At 41.7% G+C, this 21,382-nt stretch overlaps 1 protein-coding gene and 1 long non-coding RNA gene across 5 annotated transcripts; both read right to left on the bottom strand.

Annotated features, from left to right (window-relative positions):
• Positions 1–2,811: 2,811 nt before the first annotated feature.
• On the bottom strand, positions 2,812–7,761 carry CCNG2 (cyclin G2). Of its 3 annotated transcripts, none has more exons than XM_057429955.1 (7): positions 7,560–7,761; positions 6,471–6,608; positions 5,247–5,497; positions 5,001–5,079; positions 4,804–4,902; positions 3,666–3,875; positions 2,812–3,180 (listed from the first exon to the last, which is right to left on the bottom strand). In XM_057429955.1, exons 1-7 carry the CDS (start codon positions 7,668–7,670, stop codon positions 3,166–3,168), a joined length of 903 nt encoding a protein of 300 aa, XP_057285938.1. In that variant the 5' UTR covers positions 7,671–7,761; the 3' UTR covers positions 2,812–3,165. The 3 variants fall into 3 exon arrangements, with proteins under 3 accessions (XP_057285938.1, XP_057285937.1, XP_057285939.1); XM_057429954.1 differs by having other exon boundaries at positions 3,670–3,875; positions 7,560–7,752; XM_057429956.1 differs by lacking the exon at positions 6,471–6,608 and having other exon boundaries at positions 3,670–3,875; positions 7,560–7,758.
• A 1,392-nt stretch (positions 7,762–9,153) lies between these two features.
• Positions 9,154–21,365, bottom strand: LOC130610261 (uncharacterized). Of its 2 annotated transcripts, XR_008975008.1 has the most exons (4): positions 20,950–21,365; positions 14,923–15,183; positions 11,461–11,533; positions 9,154–9,272 (listed from the first exon to the last, which is right to left on the bottom strand). It is a non-coding gene; the product is annotated as an uncharacterized LOC130610261 (long non-coding RNA). The 2 variants fall into 2 exon arrangements; XR_008975007.1 differs by lacking the exon at positions 20,950–21,365 and having other exon boundaries at positions 14,923–15,597.
• Positions 21,366–21,382: the final 17 nt, after the last annotated feature.

Below are 21,382 nucleotides of genomic sequence, written 5' to 3' on the forward strand. Positions count from 1 at the left end.
TTCTCAAACATGCTCCCTTCCAATGAATGGCAGTGCTCACTGTTGGCCTCACAGCACCCTATTCATTCCCAGCTTTCTAGGAGTAGGAACATGTTTCCAGCAAGAACAATTTGTAGCCCCTAACTTCTTAGCTTTTGCAACACAGGCACCATTTGGAAATACTCTGACAAGATGGACAGGAGGAGACTGAAATGAAACAAGTTTGCCTTTGATGAAATATCATAGGCATTTATGGGTTGCCAAGATGTAGACATATCCCAAGCCTGGCTTTCATTCAGAAGATTAGGAACAGCAGTACCACAATTCCAAGGCTGGAGTACCTCTCCTATGAAGATAGGCTGAGACCACTGGGCTTGCTCAGCCTGGACAAGAGAAGGCTCAAGGAAGACATTGCAGCAGCTTCCAGTGCCTAAAGACACTGAAAAATCAAGAAATCTGGAGAGGGACTTCTGAAAAGCACCTGTAGGGACAGGGCAAGGGGGAATGGTTTTAAACTGAAGCAGGGGAGATTTAGAGTGGATATTAGGAAGAAGTTATTCCCTGTGAGGGCGGTGAGGCACTGCCACAGGTTGCCCAGAGAATCTGTGGCTGCCCCATCCCTGGAAGTGTTCAAGGCCAGGTTGGATGGGACTTGGAGCAGCCTTGTCTACTGGAAAGTGTCCCCGCCTGTGGCAGGGGGTTGGAATTAGATGAGCTTTAAGGTGCCTTCTGACCCAAACCAGCCTGTGACAAACCCTACTGTTACACCTGCAGTGACCCCACTCTCCATCACTAGTGGGAGCTCCCACTTGCCAGATGTGCAATCAGTCCAACAGCAGCTGGGTGATAAGCAGATACCTCGCACACAAGCTTCTAAACCTGACAGGAGCAACACCAAGTAGTGCTGCTTGCTAGTCATCCAGTAGTAAGACATGCAGAAATCTCCCCTTTGCAAACTGCTTATCAGGACTTCTGGGGAGCCTGTCACACAGCTGCAATACCATACAAGCTAGACAAAAGAAAAAGCAAGACAAAAGCTTTTAGTAACCAGCCATAACTCAGGATAATTAACAAATACAGCACTTGGTTTATTTTTGTTCTCAACTGAAACAAGACTCAGGAGGTTTGTTACCTGCAACCAAAGTACTCCATTTGAGAAGTGAGCTTCCAGGCATAGGACTTGCAGTAACAAGTCTGCAGATGTACAGTATTTGTAACATAGAGAGTACACAATAAATTACTATGTACATGCAACATACCTACAAAAAGTTACATACAATGTAAAAAAATACAGTATTTTCTGCTCATTTGTTTTAAATTTTTTTCTGTACATTTTGTAATTTACATTTTTATATACATTTTTGTAAACTTTTTCATATTTTTATGAAATTGAAATCACATAACAGTTATGAACTCACAGCACTGAACTTACCTTTCTACAAGAAGGCTTGCACCTACCAGCTTTTAGCTTGTTTGCTCCTTCATTTCTACTTTGGCACCAACACACTTCACACCATTGTTCTGAGCTACTTAGTCTCCTTGCTACCTAGCTGTGTTCTCAGTATGAAGAAACCAATCTTACTTCAATTTGTGCTTTAATAAAGCAAGGTCTGAAAACAACCCATTACATTAACTACTTCATCAACATCACATTTACCTGATATTACTGCATATCAACTTTTCCTGCACTAACTGCCTTATATAAGCATGCAAACAAGTCTGATGATGACTCAGTAACATGAATATACTGAAAAACAACTACAAGGGTTAAATATTTAAAGGAATGTAGACTTACCAAGATTTACCATGTTAATAAGTCTAACCTAGTAGTATGGACTGACATGTTAACAGTTAGCATTTTAAAACACACTGAAATTGACAAAGTGAATTTCAGTGTAAAAACCATCTGTATTAAAGAAAATATGAAACTATTCCCAGCCACATACTTGATACTATCCTTCAGTGAAACCTAGCATTAACTGGAAACATCATTCTTGCCTGTTGGGAAACAGGAATTTCTCAAGTTTACAAAAGCAAGCTTAAAAAAAAAATCTGCTTCGAGTACAAAAGATCCTGCTGAAAAGGTGCACAGCATGTCAAGTCTTAAAGCACTTTCAGCATTTGACAGTAAATCATTTCAGTCTGGTATTACCCATACATCTCATTCCACATAACCTACTCAGTATTCTGGGATTAGAACAAGCTGGGTAAGAGTGAAGATGCCCTCAAGAGGACTCTCACACAACCTCCTGGCTCAAAGAAGGGTCAACACTGAATTCAAATCAAGCTTGGGATTGCACCAGTGCTGAATCCTGCGCACTCCCCAGGACAGACTGCACAGCCTCTCCTGGTCCACGTCCATGTTTAACTGACCCCATGGAGCAAACTCCTTCCATGAGGAGAGAACCGCATATTTTAATGAAAGCCTCTCATTCTTGCTCCATACTTCTCAGCCAAGACCCTGAAATAATCTCCTCCTTCTCCACAAACTTCTCTTTGATACCAAAAGCCTGCTGTTCAGTCCCATTTCCATCCCCCAAGTCCATTTTGCCAGGCTGAACAAGCTAATTTTGCTTAGCCTCTCTTCACAGGTCCTGCGCCCCACATCACTTACCCATCCTGGCAGCTCCCTGTTGAACTTGTGCAAGTTGATCAACATCTTGAGCCCCAAACTGGACACTGTTCCAAATGAGAATGCCATGTAAAGGGAGGAAAAAACCCCTACTTCCCTCAATCTACTAGCTACATTCCTGTTAACATAGCTCAGTATGCTGTCAGCCTCCATTACCGTTTGTGCGTTTAGCTGCTAAGCATTTTCGACCAACAGATACAGAACTACATTTATGCTTAGTGACAACAGAACTATACATGAACTTTTTTGCCGAACTGGGAACCTGAATGGGATTTTTTTGCCTTCCTTAAAATTACAACAACAAAAAAAACAAGGCGTTTACATATCACAGCAATTCTTGCCTTAATACAGTTTACACATTACCACCTCACTTATTATTGCCAAAACACTCTATGGTGCATTTAAAAGTTCAACCTAATACAATCAAGATTTGATGCTACGAATGACAGCTAAGAGCTTGCCATTTTGTTTTAGGTTCGAGTTTGAAGAAGAAGGTGCCTTCCAGATCACTCGGAGGAGAACTGCTAAGGATTTCTTCTCCACTGCTCATATCTTCAGAGGAGTCTTCGCTACCAGAAGAGGAAAAAAAGTAATTCAAACAAAGCACAGCCCTTTCAAAAGGGCACAGTACTCCTCAACCCTGCATTTTTTTGCATGCTTTTCTGTTCCTAGTTTAACAGCCCAGGTCTACATGCTTCTTAGCACTAAAGTTTAAATCATAAGTAGGTAATTCTTCTAATGCCAAAAATATCCTACCAACCAAGCAGCCAGCAGTCAAGATATAAAATATAAATTTTAGAAGGCTTGTATTCTTTGTAATCATCCCTATCTTAATAATGCTTCTTCCCCCCATCCTGCAAAGCACTTACAGTCCCCCCACTCCCTTCTCTCTCCCCCCACCCTCTTTTTAAGGTGTATTTTCAGTCCATCAGTATTTTCAAAACTGGCCTTTTCTCACCCAAACAGTAGTAAATGAGCTTAGTTACACAGAGTTGCCATTAACATTTCCAGAAAAGGAGAATTCCCAACAAATTAGCCCTGGTATAAGTTTTACCAACCTCTCACTTTCATTGAGACATCCACCCTCTGGTATTGTTGGCAACTCTGGAACACTGTAGTAACTGTTTTGTAGATTCTGGGCTGTACGTCTAGAAACAATCCAAACTAGCTTCTTATGATCAGGCTTGCAACACTCAGGAGAGGAATAATCTGCTAGGCATTTTGAGACCAGCTCCCTCCAATAAAGTAGGTCACTGTCACTTATCTGAAAAGCAAAAAGAGAACCTATTTTGTCTGTTACACACAGGCTCTAACGTTAACCCCTTCCTCCATTTTGCCTTTTTGGAAAGTACTTGAAAGTATCAGTCAAGATCAAGAGTGGCAAGTCGAAGTTGTGCTGTTTTTAAAGTGAACTCCTCTACACTGCCTAGAAATGTTTACATTGACACTCAAATTGACAGTTTTGCTGCCAGTTGCTGTTAACATTTTAATTATCACTTCCAAAGAAGCAATGAAACAGACATTAGGCCCTTTAAAAATTGAATAATCTCGTGCTTTAAGGAACTACTTCCACCTCTCAAGAAACTGGGTTTCAATTTGACTATAAGAGTGAAAAGCATGTTCTAGATCACAAACTAATCCAGCATCCAGCTAGAAGCTATAAATCCTATGTTAGTTACTCAGGCAAAAAGATGCCTGAATGCAAAAGATGCAAAAGATTAGTTATACAGCCCAGCAGTCACTGTAGTCCTACAAACCTATTTGAAGTTTCTTTACAATGAACAGCTAGAACTGTACAAGTTAATCAGCTTCTTGTTAAAGCCTGTGTAAGCATTAAGTCAGCATTTCTTCTGAGTTTATATATTTAAGCTATTTTTTTTAAACCATAACCTTTCTGCTTGCTAGGCAGCTGACAAGATGTTCCAGTACAAAATGACTACCTGACTTCATTCTCTAAGCGGGGGGGGGTGTGGGGGGGGTGTGTTGCACTTGGCATTCTACCAATGAAAACATGTTAGTTACAAGAATTGCACAGATGCTTAAAGACCCATTTCATTGCTTATTTCAGCTGGTGCCAAACAGTACCTGTAAAGACTGCACACTGACAGTAAGGGTCCCTTTAATGTAACATCATACATCATTAATCACACCAGTCCCAAAAACTGCAAAAACAATCCATGGGAAATATTTACCTTAGAATGCTTTTGAACACGCAGAAGGATCTCAAACAGCTCAACAGATTTCAGAGTCTGAACTTCTAGAGTGAGAAGGCACAAGGCCAAGACAGATGGCTAGAAGGACAAAAAAAAAAAACCACATAAAAAACCAACATTCAACCTAATATGAATCAAAACCTACTCAAAAGTCAAAGAAAGCTACTTCCACTTACTTTTGCTTTAGAAAAGACTAGACGACAGTTGCAAGCTTTTAGCTGTGCTTCCAATTTGTCGAGATTCAATACTTCTTTCCTGTAAAACACCCAAGAGAAGCAGCATGTGTGTCAACAAGCATTTACTTGTCAGGAAGCAAAAACTAAGGAGCTGCCTCCACTACAGCCAAGGCCATAGCATTTAAGAGGCAGTGAAAAAGAGCTTCGCAAACTTACAGACCACCACCAGTGTGCAACTCAACTCACCTTTCTGAGGTATGACAGAGTACAATAGTATGGTACAAGTGCAAGAAGGTTAAGGCAGTAGTAGCTTTAAATTCAAAGTGCAACTTTTCTGAAATTATCTTTTCCATCCGTTTCAGGTCAGACACAGTGCATTTACATTGACTGATCCGGATGATCTCGTGAGCAGATGGAATATTGCATTCCTCTTCGACTACTCGGGCAGCCAGCTGGAAACAACAAACTCCAATGCAAGATAAATGCTTTGGTTTCACCTAAAAATAAGAGGAAGCACTATGAATACCTCCCCCCCTTAAACACCACGCTTATCTAACAGCAATATCAACAGATCACCCAGCATAGGTGAGCTGTTTTGTACATTCAAAGTTCAATAGAAAGATGCGCTTATCTCAGCTAGACCTGATGTAAGCCAACTCACAGACCTTGCCTACTCATAACTAGTTTCATCACTTCAGTTTCAGCCAAACACAGCTGACGGAGCAAATAAAGGAGTATCAATATGACATAGCTATGTCAGAGGAAACGAGTTCGACAGCAGAGAACCCTCAACTGGAATTGTTCCACAGCACTATACATTGAATAGACTGCAGTGAGAACTGTAATACCTGGCTTCTCCAAACGGCAGTGCTCACTCACCCTCACTTAAAGCCAATACAAATCCAGCCTGAGCCTGTTCCAGGCAGTCCCATCTCCAAGGATTCGTTCCTACCTCTACTGTTCTCCCCCATATACCAGCATACTGTTTTGTGTAACCTCAGTCAGACCAAAGAACTGATTCAACTTTGTTTTTTCTGCCAATTTCATAATGGGGAACCAGTTTAGGTTCAAGCTATCTGCCATAGAGCAGCACAAAAACATCCATGGAATGATCATTCGGCATTATTTCCAGTCCTAAGCTAAGCTTCAACACAGTCCCTAGAAACAGTCTGTAACACAAATGGTTTTGCTCCTTCTTAGTTCCTCCTTGCTTAGACTTCTACATTTACATGGTGAAAGCTACAGAGGAAATAAACAATGCTACTATTTGCCTTTGTTGGTAAGAACAGTACTCAACATCAGGTTTTCCAAAGGAGGACTTCAGTAATGTTGCTAGCACAGAATGTGCGAACAGCCACAGTTGCATCCTAGATCACAACCCTGCCCTTCTTGTCAGATCAGGAAGTTCACAGGAAGCTCACATACTCCCTCCCAGCTGACACTGTATCAGGTCCTCTCCCCCCACAATACCTTCATAAGAGCCAAGAATCTATCCAGAATATTCACAGCCAAAACAAACGTTTCAGTTGCAAAACCAAAGAAGTTGGTCAAACTCCAAAGATCTTCCACCTTGGCATTCCTTTGTCTCGGACACAGAGTATTTTCATTCTGTCACAAGAAAAGCCAAGTCAAAATTACTTGGTTGCAGCAGTGATGACTGCGACCACTCACTCCCTAAGCCATCTCTTATTTAGATCAAACAGATGCAATTCTTCCATCCTTAAATACCTAATTTCTCTTAAACTTAGATATTTGAGACTTAAAACACATCCAGTTATAAGGATTTCAGCCACGTCTTAAGTCTCAAGAGTGCAAAACCCAGCAAAATCACATTTCCAAGTATGCATTTGTTATTCTAAGACAACAGTTACCAAGTGCATGAATCCACAGTGAGTCCTGACCTTATGGAAATAGATGACAAAACTCAGCTTATTCTCCTCTCTGCTTGCATGTCAACATTTAAACAAGTAAAGATCTGCTTTCAAAACAAACACGAAGACTGATTTCAGAGACTTACTTTGTTAAACATTTCCAAAAAACACTCCAGCATCTGCAGGAATGTGAGCCTTCCCTAAACTCAGTAAGGAACTCTGGTCATTAATGTGGAAGTATCTATACTTTTATTTTCTGCTTCTGAGTACCTGAGCTTTTTTAGGTTCGTTTCCCTAGATCTTGCTAATGAAAAGCCAGTTACTTCACCATTTCCAAGTTCCCTACTTGACATCTCACCTTTCCTGCAGTGGTACAACACAGTGGTATAAAAAGCTCCCGAAATGAAAATAACACATTTCTGTGGCTTCCACTTGAAAATTTATCAATAAATGTTAAATACCTAAATATCTTGCTTGCCTTTCAAGTCAGAGTTTTCTGATGATGTAGTCTATGTTAATAACCCCAGATTAAGACAATTAAAAGGCAAGTGGCATTTATAGAATTAACTTATCCAAGTTAACGCATGCCTCTCTTGTAGCTCAGAGTTTATTTATTTAAAACACATATTTCCTGCCCTGAGGAGGCTGCCTCCACCCACCCTGCCCAGCTCCTCACCCCACCCCTCACCTCGGCAGCGCACTCGATGAGGCTGAGCCCCTTCTCTCGAGGCTGAAACCGCCTCTCCTGCTCCAGGTGGAGGTTCAGCTGCTTGAAAAGCCACAGCGCCTCTCTGCTCATCTTCTCCCCCGCCTCCGGATCCTTTACCTTCACGGCAGACAACAGCTGTCGTCAACAGCTGGTAGCCCACCTCCCCACTCTCCCCCGCCAAAGGGAGCCTCCCCACCGGGGAGCCCCACAGCAGCGGGGAGACGAACAAAAGGACCAGCCCGGCCCTACCGCCACACTCACCCGGGGCGGTGGTAAGAGGGCACCGGGCCCTCCCCGCGGCCCTCACGGCTGGCTTCCTCCGCTGCCGGGAGGGGGAGGCGAGCCCGGCTCCCGTCACCGCACCGACTCGGGTCGTCCCCGCCGCTGGCCCCGCATCCAAGCGGAGTCACGACGCTTCCCAAGCCAGAGGAGCCGCCGTCAAACACCTCCCGTACGTCCGCACGGCTCCCCTGCGCTGTAATAAAGGATAACGGCAAAACGAGCTGCTGTCCCGGGGGCTGGGGGAGTTGACCTGAGGTAGCTCTGCTCCTGGGTGTGTCTCTGCGGGACACTTCCCATTCTGTTTCTATAAGGTTCAAAAACCCTGTCTGGATTTAAAAGCTCTCCTTCAAGCCAAGAGTTTTATTTACAGTCTGGTGTTTCCGTAGTGTTTAGGATATTTGCTTCTAAGCTTCTCTGTAATTGCAGTCCGTTCGTGTGGAGTGTGAGTCCAAGGTCTGACGCTTCAGGTAAAAGCTCCTAGGCGAATGGCTGGCAGCTGTGCCTATCAACCAGTCGGAGGCTGTATCAGAGGGCTTCTCAAGCTTACCAAGGCCCTAACGATGAGATAAAACAGGATCTCGCAAAATAAATCATCGTCTGGAGGATTTGCGTGGCTGTTTCAATGCATTCCATGATCTATTTTCTGTGGACAAACACAAAGGAACAAATGTTACAGGACAAAACTAATGAAACCACAGAGACTCGTGATGTGTATACACTGGAGACAAAAGTCTGTGATGGCGACTCAAGCAGATTAGCATTCAGTTTGATCTAATGAGGTTCTGCAGTTTCAATAAACAGAAAATGTTTATTAAATGTTGTGGCCTGGAAAAATAAGCCGCCTTCTCTACAAAACAGTCAGCAATGTTGCTATGCCAGTCTCTATTTCTAGGCACGGTTCCTGTCTGCAATGCCAGTGATAACAGCCAACAATTTCCTGAAGTTTATTTTGATGACAAGCGCTCTTAAATTCCCATAAATAAGCACAACTATTCCTTGGGATATTCCTGACACAGGCCAGCAGTCCTGTAGCTGGGCTGTGATATATCAGATGTATCTGAGCCCCCTTAAACACAGCATCCCCGTGAGGGAGATGAACTGGCATGCCAACCAATTTTTTTATTTATTTTTTTTTTTTTATAAAAGTAGTTTTAGGCCCTGAAGTACAAGGTGTGGATCTGCTGCAGTCTGAACAACGATTACTGTTAATGGAGCTGACTTCAAATTGATTCCTTGCCACAGCATCATCTGGGTGATGTTTACAGTATGAGGCTTAGAGCTCCAGTCTCTCTGTTTTTTTTCCTTCCACATTCTGAAGTGTATCTTGCCATCCCAGAGGTGGAGTATGGATGTTCTTCCTCCTCTGACTGCTGTATTGAGCCACATAGTGGAACATTTGTTTCAGTTTACCTAAAAGGCAAAAAAAGGTTCATTTTGTAAACACACACAGCACAATGCTAAAAATGTCAATGCAGATTTCTACGTCAACACAGACATTCCTTTCCTTTTACTGATTTCAACCTAATAGAATACTTCAAAAATATCATTCATATAGTTTGAGGAGGTGAAATCTGTTATAAGAGCATGGACTCAACAATCTTGCAACAGAAGGGCTCATTTACAACATTTAGGAGAGAAGGATCCCTGCTGCATCTTTGCTCGTGTGCAATTCACTGAGTTTTTGCAAAGAGCTGAGGAGGATCAAGGAAAAAGCAAACCCCCAAAGCCCAGGGATCCTTGCTGTAAGCACTGCATTATCAGCTTTGGGATTATAAACAGGGAAAATGAGTCTGCTCCCAATGCTGTCTGGACCTGGCAGAACAATCAAGTGTTGTGGACAAAGGAGGAGCTGTGGTAAGGCCTAGAAATAAAATCTGGTTTGGTTTTGTTTGTTTGGGTTTGGGGTTTTTACTTATACAGGGAATAATTTTCTTTCAATGTGGCATTTATTTGTGATTGAGGGAAGTGTGTGCATGGGGAGAAAAATGAGAAGTGTTTCCAGTATAATGAGGGAAGATGGTGTGCTGTGCTTTACAGAACAGCAGTTCCATCATGACATTCTTTCGGACCTAAAGATGCAGTAAGTGAAAATTCAGTTGTACTTTCCTTAGCTACAGATGCTGTAGCACTCAAACAGCCTTTGAGAGGGGAATTCCTGAGTTACACTGAACCATAAGGCTGATGGGAAACAGCAGCAAAAAAAGGAATTAAAACTGGAGGAAACTCCATCTGAAATATTTTGGGATCCTAATAACTGAAGTCTTAACCTCTGCAAAACAACTTTTAAACTAAAGAAAAGATATTTCTTGTGATGTGAGACATTCCAATGCCATCAAAATAAATAGGTATTATTTTATATGTCCTTGCTAAACTGTCTTCCAGTATCGATTGGCAGAATATGTCCTGGCATGTCTGCCCAGCAATTCACTGGGAATAGTTATGGATGGGTAAAAGCTGTGTATTGACCAGCAGGTGATGATATTAGACACGTTAATTTTGCCTTGTGGCATGTGGATTTCCAAACTGAAATAGGATTACAAACCTTCATGATTAAGGGACAGGTGGCAGTTAACACTCTAGACACAAGCAGCCATCCCACTCAGCAACTGGACACCCAGGTAAGAACAACAGGGATCAGTTAGAACAATCGTTTCCTTGAACTGTTTAACCAAAGAGCTCCACGAGCTTTATAACCATTAATTAATCCAAGTACCCTGCTGCTATCACATTATCCTGGCATGGGGGACAACAGCACCAGGAGAGCTGCAGTGCTGAAAAGTGGGAGGCAGAAGTCAGAGAGTTGTGACTACTTCTCTCCCCATAAGACTAAGCTGTTGCTATGTGATGATTAGGGACACCACACCTGATGCTAGGGGAAGAAAACATGTCTGGTTTTGCCAACATCCTTGTTTTCTGCAGTGATGGAAGAGACAACAGCTCATGGCATGAATTACCATTTTCTTCAAACATCATTCAAGCTCATTTGAGAATATGGGTGAAGTATCAAACACCAAGAGAGCCCACATTAAATGAGATTTGCCCTAGGATCCTTTTGCCCTTGAGAGCTGCTTATTCTTTTGTAACTCCTTAAAAGGTATCACACGGGGGGGGGGGGGGGGGGGAATCTCTGTGTTAATTAAATTGGATGATTTGACAGTTGGGGTTTTTCTGTTTCACTGAAGGGAGTAAAAGTAGGTTCTTTAAGTAAAATGACCTTAGTTTGTAAATTTTGATTTTATACAGAGATATACCTATTAGAAAGGCTATGTAAGTATGTATATATATATGCACACACATGTGTATCTGGGAAATATTTTGCAGACCGTGTTCCTTTTTCAAGCAGTGGGACCAGTGCCTGATGTTAAAAGCTATCCAAACTGAAACCTTTGCTGAGGCTTCTCTTCACCAGGCCCTCTGTGAGGGGACAAATCTGGAAGATGAAATGATTCATAAATCTGCAGAATTTAAACCTTGTTCTCCTGAGAGAGGCCCCTAAAGGAGAGTGGCATTTGATCCTCTAGTAGGAGTAGGCGTAAGAGTTCCTCACAGGTACAGTGCCTGTCCTCAGTATGGAGGAGTATAATTTCACACTTCTCACCTTGTACTCATGGAAGTTGGTCAAGTTCAGAATCCATAAACAGATGAATTTATTGCAATTTATGACATGCTTCCTAAAAGACAGAAGGAGAACAAGGCTTGTTGATCAAGGGTTAATGTAAACAGGAAGTTGGTGTTGAGGGAAAAGGTTAATTTGCAACAGAACAAATGTCAAGGTCAGCAATGACAGCACCTGTGTGTCTGTCTCAGTGGCCACATCTCCAGTTTAAAATAGCTGTTCAAATTGGGAAGGGAAGGTGCAGAAAAAAGAAACCCTGCTTGCTGGCTCAGGAAACTTAGCAGAACATATTTTGAGCCGACAAGAGCCAAACACAGATCAATGGAAACTTCATCAGTTTGGGACAGACTGCAATACACATACCTTGTTTACTGGAAAAAAAAAAAAAAAAGAAAGAAGCAGCTACCATATTTTTATCTTTACATCAGTGTAAGTGTCCCTCTACCAGCACAGCTGCATCAAAGTCCTGGGACAAGAGGAAGTGCATCTGTTTAACTTAAATGACAGAACTTCCTCCTCTAAAGAAGGCAAATGACAGCAAACCACCAAAGGAGCAGCATGAGACTTCCAGCGGAGATGAAATGTCATTGCAAAGTGCTTGAGGGGACTACTTCATACCTCCATTTTCACTGCCTCAATTAATATTTGGTCTGTTTTCACCCCATTTATGCTCTTTTAATGCAGTCTTCTCAGCCCTACCCACTTCATCTGGTTTCATCAGAGATAATTTTGACATTAAACTGTCTCAGAAGGCATTTCTCAATGCCTCTGACAACAGAGAAACAAATTCCCCTCTGACAACAGAGAAACCTAACTTGTGGTTTGTAACATGAGGTTGCTAGAAGAGAGAGATCAAAAAGTCTACTGGACAACACATCTTTCCTAGAAAATGTTATTACTCCCTGTACAGTAGCTAGCATAAAACTTGTAAAATATAGCTAAGAACTCCATTACTTGATTTGTGAAGGAAATTCCAAGTCTTCCCTGAGAATCTTCACAGATGCAAAAGGATTTTGTTCCAGAAATAACACCATGAACAAGCCCCTGTCTATTATTTCATGGCCCTGAGTAGGCCCACATACAGTATGTCGGTAATCACATATATCCCCAAAACTGACAAATCACAATCCCCAAAACTGACAGAGCATGAGGAAATGGCTGGAGAGTGAATTTGGTGAGCCTGATTCTCTGCCTGTGTTTTCATGAAGACCCCTTTTCTAGACAGAGCTGAAGAGACTGAGTGGTGTTGAGGAGCTAACTGCCAAGCCTGCCAGCACAGTGTCCAACGTATTCTACTGCTGTAACATCATCAGATCTCATTTTGCAGGCCTTGACATGGCTCCAGCATGAGAAGAGAGAGAGGAAACCACACCCCACCAGTGCAAACCCCCATGGAAAGACATGGAAAGACATGGAGAAGGGGAAGGCATTGGTGGATGATTTTATCAGTGCCACGTCAAGAATACTGCAGTTTTGTTGCCCACAGGTTGTTGTTTCTCCACCTCATTCAAATTCCACTCTCCATGCAGTGAGAAAAGGAAAGAACCAGGAAAGGCTCCAAATCTGTGACACATTTCATAACTTGCTCACTGAATACAATTATTATTAATGATTTCTGTGCTGGGTGGGTTTAGGTGTCCTCTGTATTAGTCCTCTTGCAGCTCCTTTGTCAGCTGGCTCAGTCTCACTGGTTTCCATTATACCTACTGTTAGAAATTTATATTGCATCTTCAAGTCTATTACAATACTGCTTCCCATCTTTTTTTTTTTGATAATAATATCAGATTAATATGTATTTTTTTTTGTAGGAAGATGTTGCAGGCAGCGTTGCCAATGGCAGCTGAAGATGTAGACTCAATTCTGATCCCACTGACATCTTCATGCAGTGAGGGTAACCTTTTAGAAGCCAAGAGAATTGCACCAAATGCCTGAGCAACATGCTTCAGTGCTTTTATGGCAATAATTTGCCTTCAGTGGAAGTTAAATTGTCTTGAAAGGAAGCTGTATGTTTCAATAACCTTGTGCTTTTCTAAGCATGACCACATAACTAGCAGTTTGCTTAAAGGTCTCCTTTAATAATAATTTGTTACTGGAAGGTGCATTTCATCCACTGTATATTTTTGTCACTTATTTCAAGTGGGTTCTTTTATTTAATTGACAAGATAATTCTAGGCAATGTTGCACTTAAGGCTTTTTAAAGTATATTTCTGAAAGGTAGTTGTGCATATTTTTCAGAAGGCATTTTCAAAATCATAGGGATTTTGCATAAATGGAATTTAAATTAGTCATTAAAAGTTAAACCAAGAAAAAAAGAGCAGTCACCTTTCTGACTGTAAAACCAGGCAGCTGTGGAGTAAAATGATTTTCTAGGAGGCATTCTGTTATGAGGACTGTGAATGGTTATTTTAAATTTATTTTCAGATTTAACAGGGTGCAAATCCGTTTTATATAATTTGGATTAAACACCAGGAGGCTAGAAGATCCTTTGCAGAAAGGATCCACACAAAAACAGGAAGATACTTCCATCTTGATTTCTGCTTTTTCATCATGCAATGCAATGCATTTATCATTATCATGAAAGAAAACAGGTAAAATGGCCAAGTATGGATGTTCTGTACCACAAAGATCATTCTGAGCTGCTGGGAGATGACATGACAGGTCACACGTGCAACTTAATGCCTCATCAGCTCTTAGCAGCAACCCTGCCTCAGGAGCAGTCAGTGACAAATTGCCAGCCAGCAATCAGATATCTCCCCTCCTCATTCCTCACCATGCTGCTCTGAATTCCTTACACACTCACTTTTCAGATTGAGTCTGAGTTCTTGAATACAACAGGTCATTACATTTCAGTAAGCACACCTTCTAATAACTCAAGCTTTAGTTGAAAGCCTCAAGAGATCAAAAATCCCTTAGTTATCTAACTTGCTGTGAACAAAATACATCTCTCTGTCCCTTCCTGGGTTTCTTAAGTTACCCTCTTTGTATGTCTTTTGCTAAAATTGAGTTCTCTGGGGCAATGCCTTTTCTGCTTTGCATAGGGTAACCATTATCTGTAAATAAGAAATCATGCCAACCTGTATATTCTTCCCTTTATCAGACTATACAAACACAGACTGTCACAAATTATCACAGATGGAAGGTTTTTTTCACAAGATTAATTGCTCTGTGCTAGCATGAACAGAGATGTACAAATTTCCATGCACAGTAGCACAGATGTTTTCCAAGGAACAGCTGCAGGAACATTTCCAGCATAGCTCTATCTTAAGCTACTATATCCAGGCACATTTCACTAACATAGTCCTGCTATTTGCCAGAAGAAATAATTTAGATGTACAGTCAGAAGGTAGCTTTGCCTGTCTGGAAATAGCTGGGTCTAACTCAAATGTTCAAACTGCCTAACCTCATCTGTAGGATCACGTATCACATAGTTCCCTAAATACTTACAGAGCATGCAGAAAATCCTCCAACACCTTGCCTAATCTGTGTCTGCTCTCCTACTGCTGTCACTGCAGTTGTGGCAAATCTCCCATCTCCTTCTGGGGAAGAAAAGCAAGGCCCCAGTAGCAAGGATCTGGAGCGAGGGCAGGAAACAGACAGATATATCCAGTTGAGGTGGCAGGTGATTTTTAGCTAGCAGGAATGGATGTCACTTCTGTAACATCCACAACCTTTCTTCTGTCCAAAAGAGCGTCAGCAAACATGATCCTGATCCACACAGAAAAGTGCAAGTCATGATATTACTGGGCAGCAAATTATCCATTTAAAAAGGCAGGTATACAAGTGGCTCAGAAACACCATGCATTTTTCATGTTTATAAACTCCTCCAATGCCGATACTCTTCAGGACATAAAATACACAATTGTAGATGAGGATGATGTCTACACTGAAGTATAACCACAGTCAGACAATTAATGTGAACTGCCTTTAAGTAGTCACATGGAGAAAAGAAATAAATTTCTAAGTTCTGGAAGGGAAAAATATATTAAATGTATTAAATGAGCCAGAGAATGAATTTTTGAGGTACTGTTATATGTTTCTCCTTTCCTGAAGACCATGATAAAATTGCTTTAGCCGAGCAGGTATGCTTAGGAGTACACAGCTGTTGTTGCCTTGATTTGCCTTGATTTACCTTGATGTCCATCTCCATGCACTTATCCATCGTCTTTGTTACATGCAAAGTGGAAAACTATTCAACCAAGCCCTGCTCTGGGAAGAAGTTTGGCTTAGAAAACCTTTGAAGGTCCCTTCCAACTTCAGTTATCCTTCAATTTTATGACTAAGTTAACACTTTTGCATTTATAATGCCCATTTACTTATTGATCTTGGACTGTGCCAGTAGGTAGTTTTCTGCTTCTCCTGTACTGATGTATTACCATTCAGTTTTGCTTCTAGCACTATTAGGCCACAAGAAATTATACTGTAATTCTGAAAGCAATTCAAGAAAACACATCTCTTCAAATCAAATTATACAAGATTTAAACTTAATGGCAGATTATGACTATTGAAAAGTTTTTTTAAATCTGGGCACCATTTTATCCTTTGGAAGGGCAGATCAAAAAGGTTTGGATGCAGACAGTTAAACTAAAAGGATTTTTTTTCCTATAGTAATTTGGAATCAGGCTTGCAGATCATAGACATGAAACAAAATTAAGGAGAAACGTGCATGAAATACTGCTATCAGCTAGCTGTTCCACCATATCATTCACACTGCCAATACTAAAAGTGTGAATGGGTAAAACTGGAAATTTTAAAACAGTAAATTTGGAAATGCTGCAAAGGTAAAATTGGAAATGCTGTAGATACATTCCTGTCTGCTGTTGGCCTTCTCACATCTTGCAACATGCGTGTCTCACTATTCATCTACTTCCTAGGAGGAAGGACTGATTTACAGGTGTGATCCCTAAGGTGAGTGACACAGTCTAGAGGTTTTACCAAGTTAAATGGAATAGATTTGAAAGAGATGAGAAGGTTTTCCAAATAGTAAAGCAAACCAGAGAAAATATCTGTTCTGGTTAAGAAAATCACATTGTGGGGCCATTTCTTTAGTAAAAATAAATCTGGTAAAAAAGGTTGATATAACACACACAGTTGTTCTTTCTGAATTAATCACCAACTGTTAAAGAGGTACTTCATTTGCTAAACATAAGCATGTATTTCGCTGTTCTGGTTGAAAGCAGAAACATGTCTTGGTGTTTCAAGAAGCTCTATGGTGGGAACAGATAGTAAGGGAATCTTCTTCAGCTCAGATACAAGGGTTTGTTTTCCTAGTAAGTAATTTCGATTCCTGCTGTTAGGAAGGAGTTGTGAGAGACTGACAGAAGGCAGTGTGGTAACAGCTATGAAGTCCGAAGAGGCCATGGAGATGTTAAACTGGATCTGGCATTCCTGTGATTCAGTTTACAATGATTTCTGCTGTCAACAGACTTCTTTTAACACACAGTCTGCGGACCTGCAATCAAAACCAGCTGGCTACATACCCTGCAAGACAGGTGATAACTTCTGATAAGGGAGAGCACTAAAACTGACAATTGATTTAAAAGAGGCAGAACAGATTGCACAATTACACAATGTGTTGACTGTGCAGGCTATACGTAGCCATGGCTGCTGTCTCTGTTATCTTTTTTATTAAAAAATGGGTTTAGGTATCTCAGACACTTTGGGTGCAAGCTGTTTCATTGGTTGGTTTGTTTGGTTTTGTTTTGTTTTTTTTTCCAAAAGCTGACAAGTATTGGGACAGAGAATTTATGTTGCTTTTTTCCTCCCCTGTTTTGGAAAAAGTAAACCAAGGCAGAGTACTTTCGAAAGGGCGCTTGCTTAGGCTGTCTGACCAGCCAGATGCCTCTTCTTCTTCCATGCCAGGACAACAATTTAGGTTCAGTTTCATGCATGGAACAGCTGAATTCTGCTTGTGAAACTGAAGCCAGGGATGGTCTGTCCTGCTGCAGTGGAAATCTACATTTGAAGCTGAAAGAATTTAAGAAGCCTGCATCTAGTTTCTTTTTTTCCTTTACCACATATTTCAGGAACAGTAGATTTTAATTTTTTTTTCAAAGGTCAATTCTTCATGCCAGTAAGAGCAAGCATAGCTAATGTACTTAAAAGGTAGAACAGTCTTACCATTTATATGTACTGACTTTCACTCTATTTGGAAAATTATCATTATATTGATTGATTTATGGCACAGAAAGGGTAAGACTTGCAAAAATAATGAGTGATTTTGGACAGTTCAGTTTTCACAAAGGCCAAAGACAGTTCAATCATAGAATCCCAGACTAGTTTGGGTTGGAAGGGACCTTAAAGCTCATCTAATTCCAACTCCCTGCAGCAGGCAGGGACACCTTCCACTAGACCAGGCTTCTCTAAGCCCTGTCCAACCTGGCCTTGAACACTGCTTTCTGGGCAGCCACAGCTCCTCTGGGCAACCTGTGCCAGGGCCTCACCACTCTCACAGGGAAGAATTTATTCCTTATATCTAAGCTGAATCTCTCCTGTTTAAGTTTGAACTTAAAGGTCTTAAGTTCAAACCCATTTAATTTCTCTTTGAGAGTTCTGATATGCTGATGATTTTTATTTGATGCACACTTACTCCCAGAAAGCTGTGCAAAGCCTTGTCAGGTAATTTCAGCATCAACTGGGGTTTTTTTTAGGGTTTTCCTTATTTCCTTCTGCTGGTCTTCCCAGTGTTCCACAACAGTGTTTTGCAAAATGTGCCTCTAGAAAAAGAAAACAGAGTGTATCCTTGTTTGCAGAAACAAGGAGTTCCCTCAAAGAAGGGAAGTCTTTCCAAGCCCTGAGTAAGCCTCATTAGGGTATTTTTTTCAGTGCTATCAGCAGACATCTCTCTTCTCATTGCTTTCATGAGCACTCAGATACTTCTGTGAGGGTTTCCTCTATCTGCAGCCCAAGCTCAGCCTGCCCATGGATGATGCTTCAGGCCCTTCCTCTTTCATGATGAACATGACTTCTGATGAGAACTCTGCTGCCCACTGAATTTTACGCCGGAGATCAGTTTTGAATTTATTTTTAACATTTTATTTTGTTTATTCTTTAAACCAACATCAACATTGCCTTTTCTGGACTGGTCAAAACTTGCTTGCTATTTTAAAGATCCGAGGTTAGCAATAAATGTAGACAAGCTACATACTATAATGGTTGGAGTCAAAGCACAAACACAGGAGTAACAAAGACTTACTCTGCCACACTACACTATCCTCGACAAGCTGAAGCCAAACAGCATTATTATTAAAGATTTGCATGTCTCTAGCCCCTCAGGATTTCAAATGCTTTACAAAATGTTTTAATTTAGCCCCACAACCAACCTGACACAAGGGTAAATTTATCCTTGTTTTGAAGTTGCTGCCTACATACCTATGTGAACTCATTGAGCCTGCTTTCCTGTGCTGGTCTTCGTGTACACAGAAGTTGGGTGGGTATGAAAATTAGTATTCACCTTTGCATCTGTGGGTTTAACTGACTGGTCAAAAGTCACACAGTGAATAGCACTTAGGTCTCCAAAGCAGAACACAGAGCCAAACCACAAGAGCATCTGTTTTTCCCTCTGAAGGGTGTTTGAACAGCACAAACAGAAATGTCTGCTGCAAAGATCCATGTCCTTCCCTTTTCAACATCCTGGGATTTGGCTGTGAATCCTGTAGCATCTCTTCTTTCCCTCCACTCATCGGTAGAAAAATCAGGCATTGCATAAGCTGAGACACAGGTACTACACATGCCTTGCATGTGGGATTTTCTTGTTTCCACTAATGTGGATCTGTCTCTGGTCTAATATTTACTGGACTGCCACTTCTCTAGAGCCCAGCCTGCGTTAAGGCAGTGGCCAACTGCATGCTTTCACACTGTACTGGGAGCCAGGCTGGGACATGTTTCATTTTGCTGTAACCACAGCAACCCATATTGCTGCTGCACAGCTGGACCGTGAGTCCACTGTACCTGCTGTCTGTGACAACAGTTGTCCTGTCAAGTCTCTTTAAAATAGATAATGCTTCATTCCACACCCTCCCCCACCCCCTTTCCCCCCAGGATGAACAGGGGCTTCTCCCTGCTACCAAAGCATATTGCTTGCTCAGCACATGTGGTGTCTTCTCAGCATACGTACAACTGTGCTGCTACGTTGACCACTGGAAAGTCATTCCCAGACCTAGGCCACCTCCTTACAGAGGCCTGAGGTGGTCCTGGGAGACCTTGCCTCCTGCTGACCACCCTGCTAGGGCAACCTGCTCTGAGGTCTCGCCTGTGCCAGGTGACTTGCTCCTCAGCCCCCAGGATTTCCTCGAGGAGGAGTATCCATCCAGTAGCTGACTAGTTTATCATGCCTCTTTCAATTTAGCTGGGTGCCGCCCCAACTGTCCCTTCCTACTGTTACAGAGGACAAAGGACTGTAATCGTACCCATCCAGCTGAGGGCATGTTCAGCACAAGGTGAATAAAAGGAACTCTGTTGCAGTATGTTAGCACTAGGGGTTACTGCCAAGCCATCAGTTCCACAGTCTACTGGTCCGAGGATGTGCTGCACTGCCTCAGGCTCCCAGCGCTGACATGTGGAATGTTCTGGGAAGGGCCCTGATGGAAATCCCTCCAGCAAACAGAATACACAAGAAGTGCTGCAACTGCGGGAGCGGAACAGTCTTGGGACAGCACTAGTGAGACCTCCAGCAAGAATTTCCCAGCTAATTCCATCAGCTCAATTACCTTCATTGGTCACTGCCACAAACGACCAGTGGGGAGAACCGATTTTGGAAAACCTCAACAACTTTACAGACTTAAACACGAGACCCAGCAGAATTAGAATGACACTGTGAAAGCTAGATAAAATTCCAGTGGGACTTGCCCTTCTTTGCAATTTCTTAGTTCTAAAAGACATATCCTATTTCAAGATAAAAAGGAAGAGAAATTGAAGGGAGCAGCACACCACAAGCTCAGATTCGAAAAGCAGTTCACCCTATGCATAGGGGAGTTTGGTTGCTGCAGAAAAATAGCTTTTCCTTTAAGTGTTATACGTGTGGCCTGAGAATTAATGAGAGAAAGGGTTAAAAAAGCTTATGGCACATGAAATTTTAGCAGACTGGTTCAGAGTTAATTTGTCAGGAAATAAATAGAAAAAAAAAATCTATGCTCTCTCTATGCTTGATTTATGTCACCATGCTTATTATCTCTAGAGGAAATCCTCCTTTGTGTGCTGTCTGAACAGCTAATAACTACAGATACTGGAACGAGTTTAAAGAAAATGAGTTGCCTTTGCTCTGAACCTCTTTTATCTGTTAATTTCAACCTCTGGTGGTATAGCAAGGTTTTGCCACTCATCTTCGCAGTGCCAGGATTTTCATGCAAAGCATTTGTTCTGTTCCTGGTCTTTACTGCACAGCATTATAACACACCCCCATCTCCTTCCGGGAAAGAAAAGATTAAAAAAAAAAACAACAAACAACCTTATATTACAAAAGATTTGAACGCTCACAAGTTTAGCTGTCCAGTTCTTAAGGTGAGAGAACAAAAGGAATAAATGGAGCTTTGAGAAGACATCTCGGTTTCCCTGGTACTTAAGGCCATCTGTGTCAGTGGAACTGACAGTGTGCCCTCTAGAAAGGAGAAGAAAAAAGATGGTGAATCAATCCCTCCTGCAGGCCTTTGTGCTGGGGAAAAGACTAATTAAACAAAGCAAGGGTAAATTCCTGTTTACATCTTGCACAGTGCTAAATAAGGCAACTCTAGAGGCGACAGGAAGCTGTTTCCTAGCAAACACAGGTCGGGAGACGCGGTACTGACATAAAAGCAGCGAGAACTTGACCCTTCACTGCGCGTCCGCACAAGATGTCTGGAAACAAACGCCTTTGCTTAAAAGTGTTTTAAATGAAACCTTCAAGCTTTCACCTGCCTGCTGCCAGTGTCAC

The sequence above is a fragment of the Pezoporus wallicus genome, unplaced genomic scaffold (genome assembly GCF_028554395.1).
Source record: "Pezoporus wallicus isolate ANWC-B61680 ecotype Strahan unplaced genomic scaffold, APGP_CSIRO_Pwel_v1 contig_7351, whole genome shotgun sequence".
NCBI classification, from domain to species: domain Eukaryota; kingdom Metazoa; phylum Chordata; class Aves; order Psittaciformes; family Psittacidae; genus Pezoporus; species Pezoporus wallicus.

Excerpts from the sequence above, each read along its gene's own strand:
- CCNG2 (XM_057429954.1), bottom strand. The coding sequence starts at position 7,670 with ATGAGCAGAGAGGCGCTGTGGCTTTTCAAGCAGCTGAACCTCCACCTG. Across the intron at positions 5,080-5,246 it reads CTCTGTCATACCTCAGAAAG|GAAAGAAGTATTGAATCTCG; the intron begins GTGAGTTGAGTT and ends GGTGTTTTACAG. Across the intron at positions 3,181-3,669 it reads TGTCTCAATGAAAGTGAGAG|CGAAGACTCCTCTGAAGATA; the intron begins GTTGGTAAAACT and ends CTCTTCTGGTAG.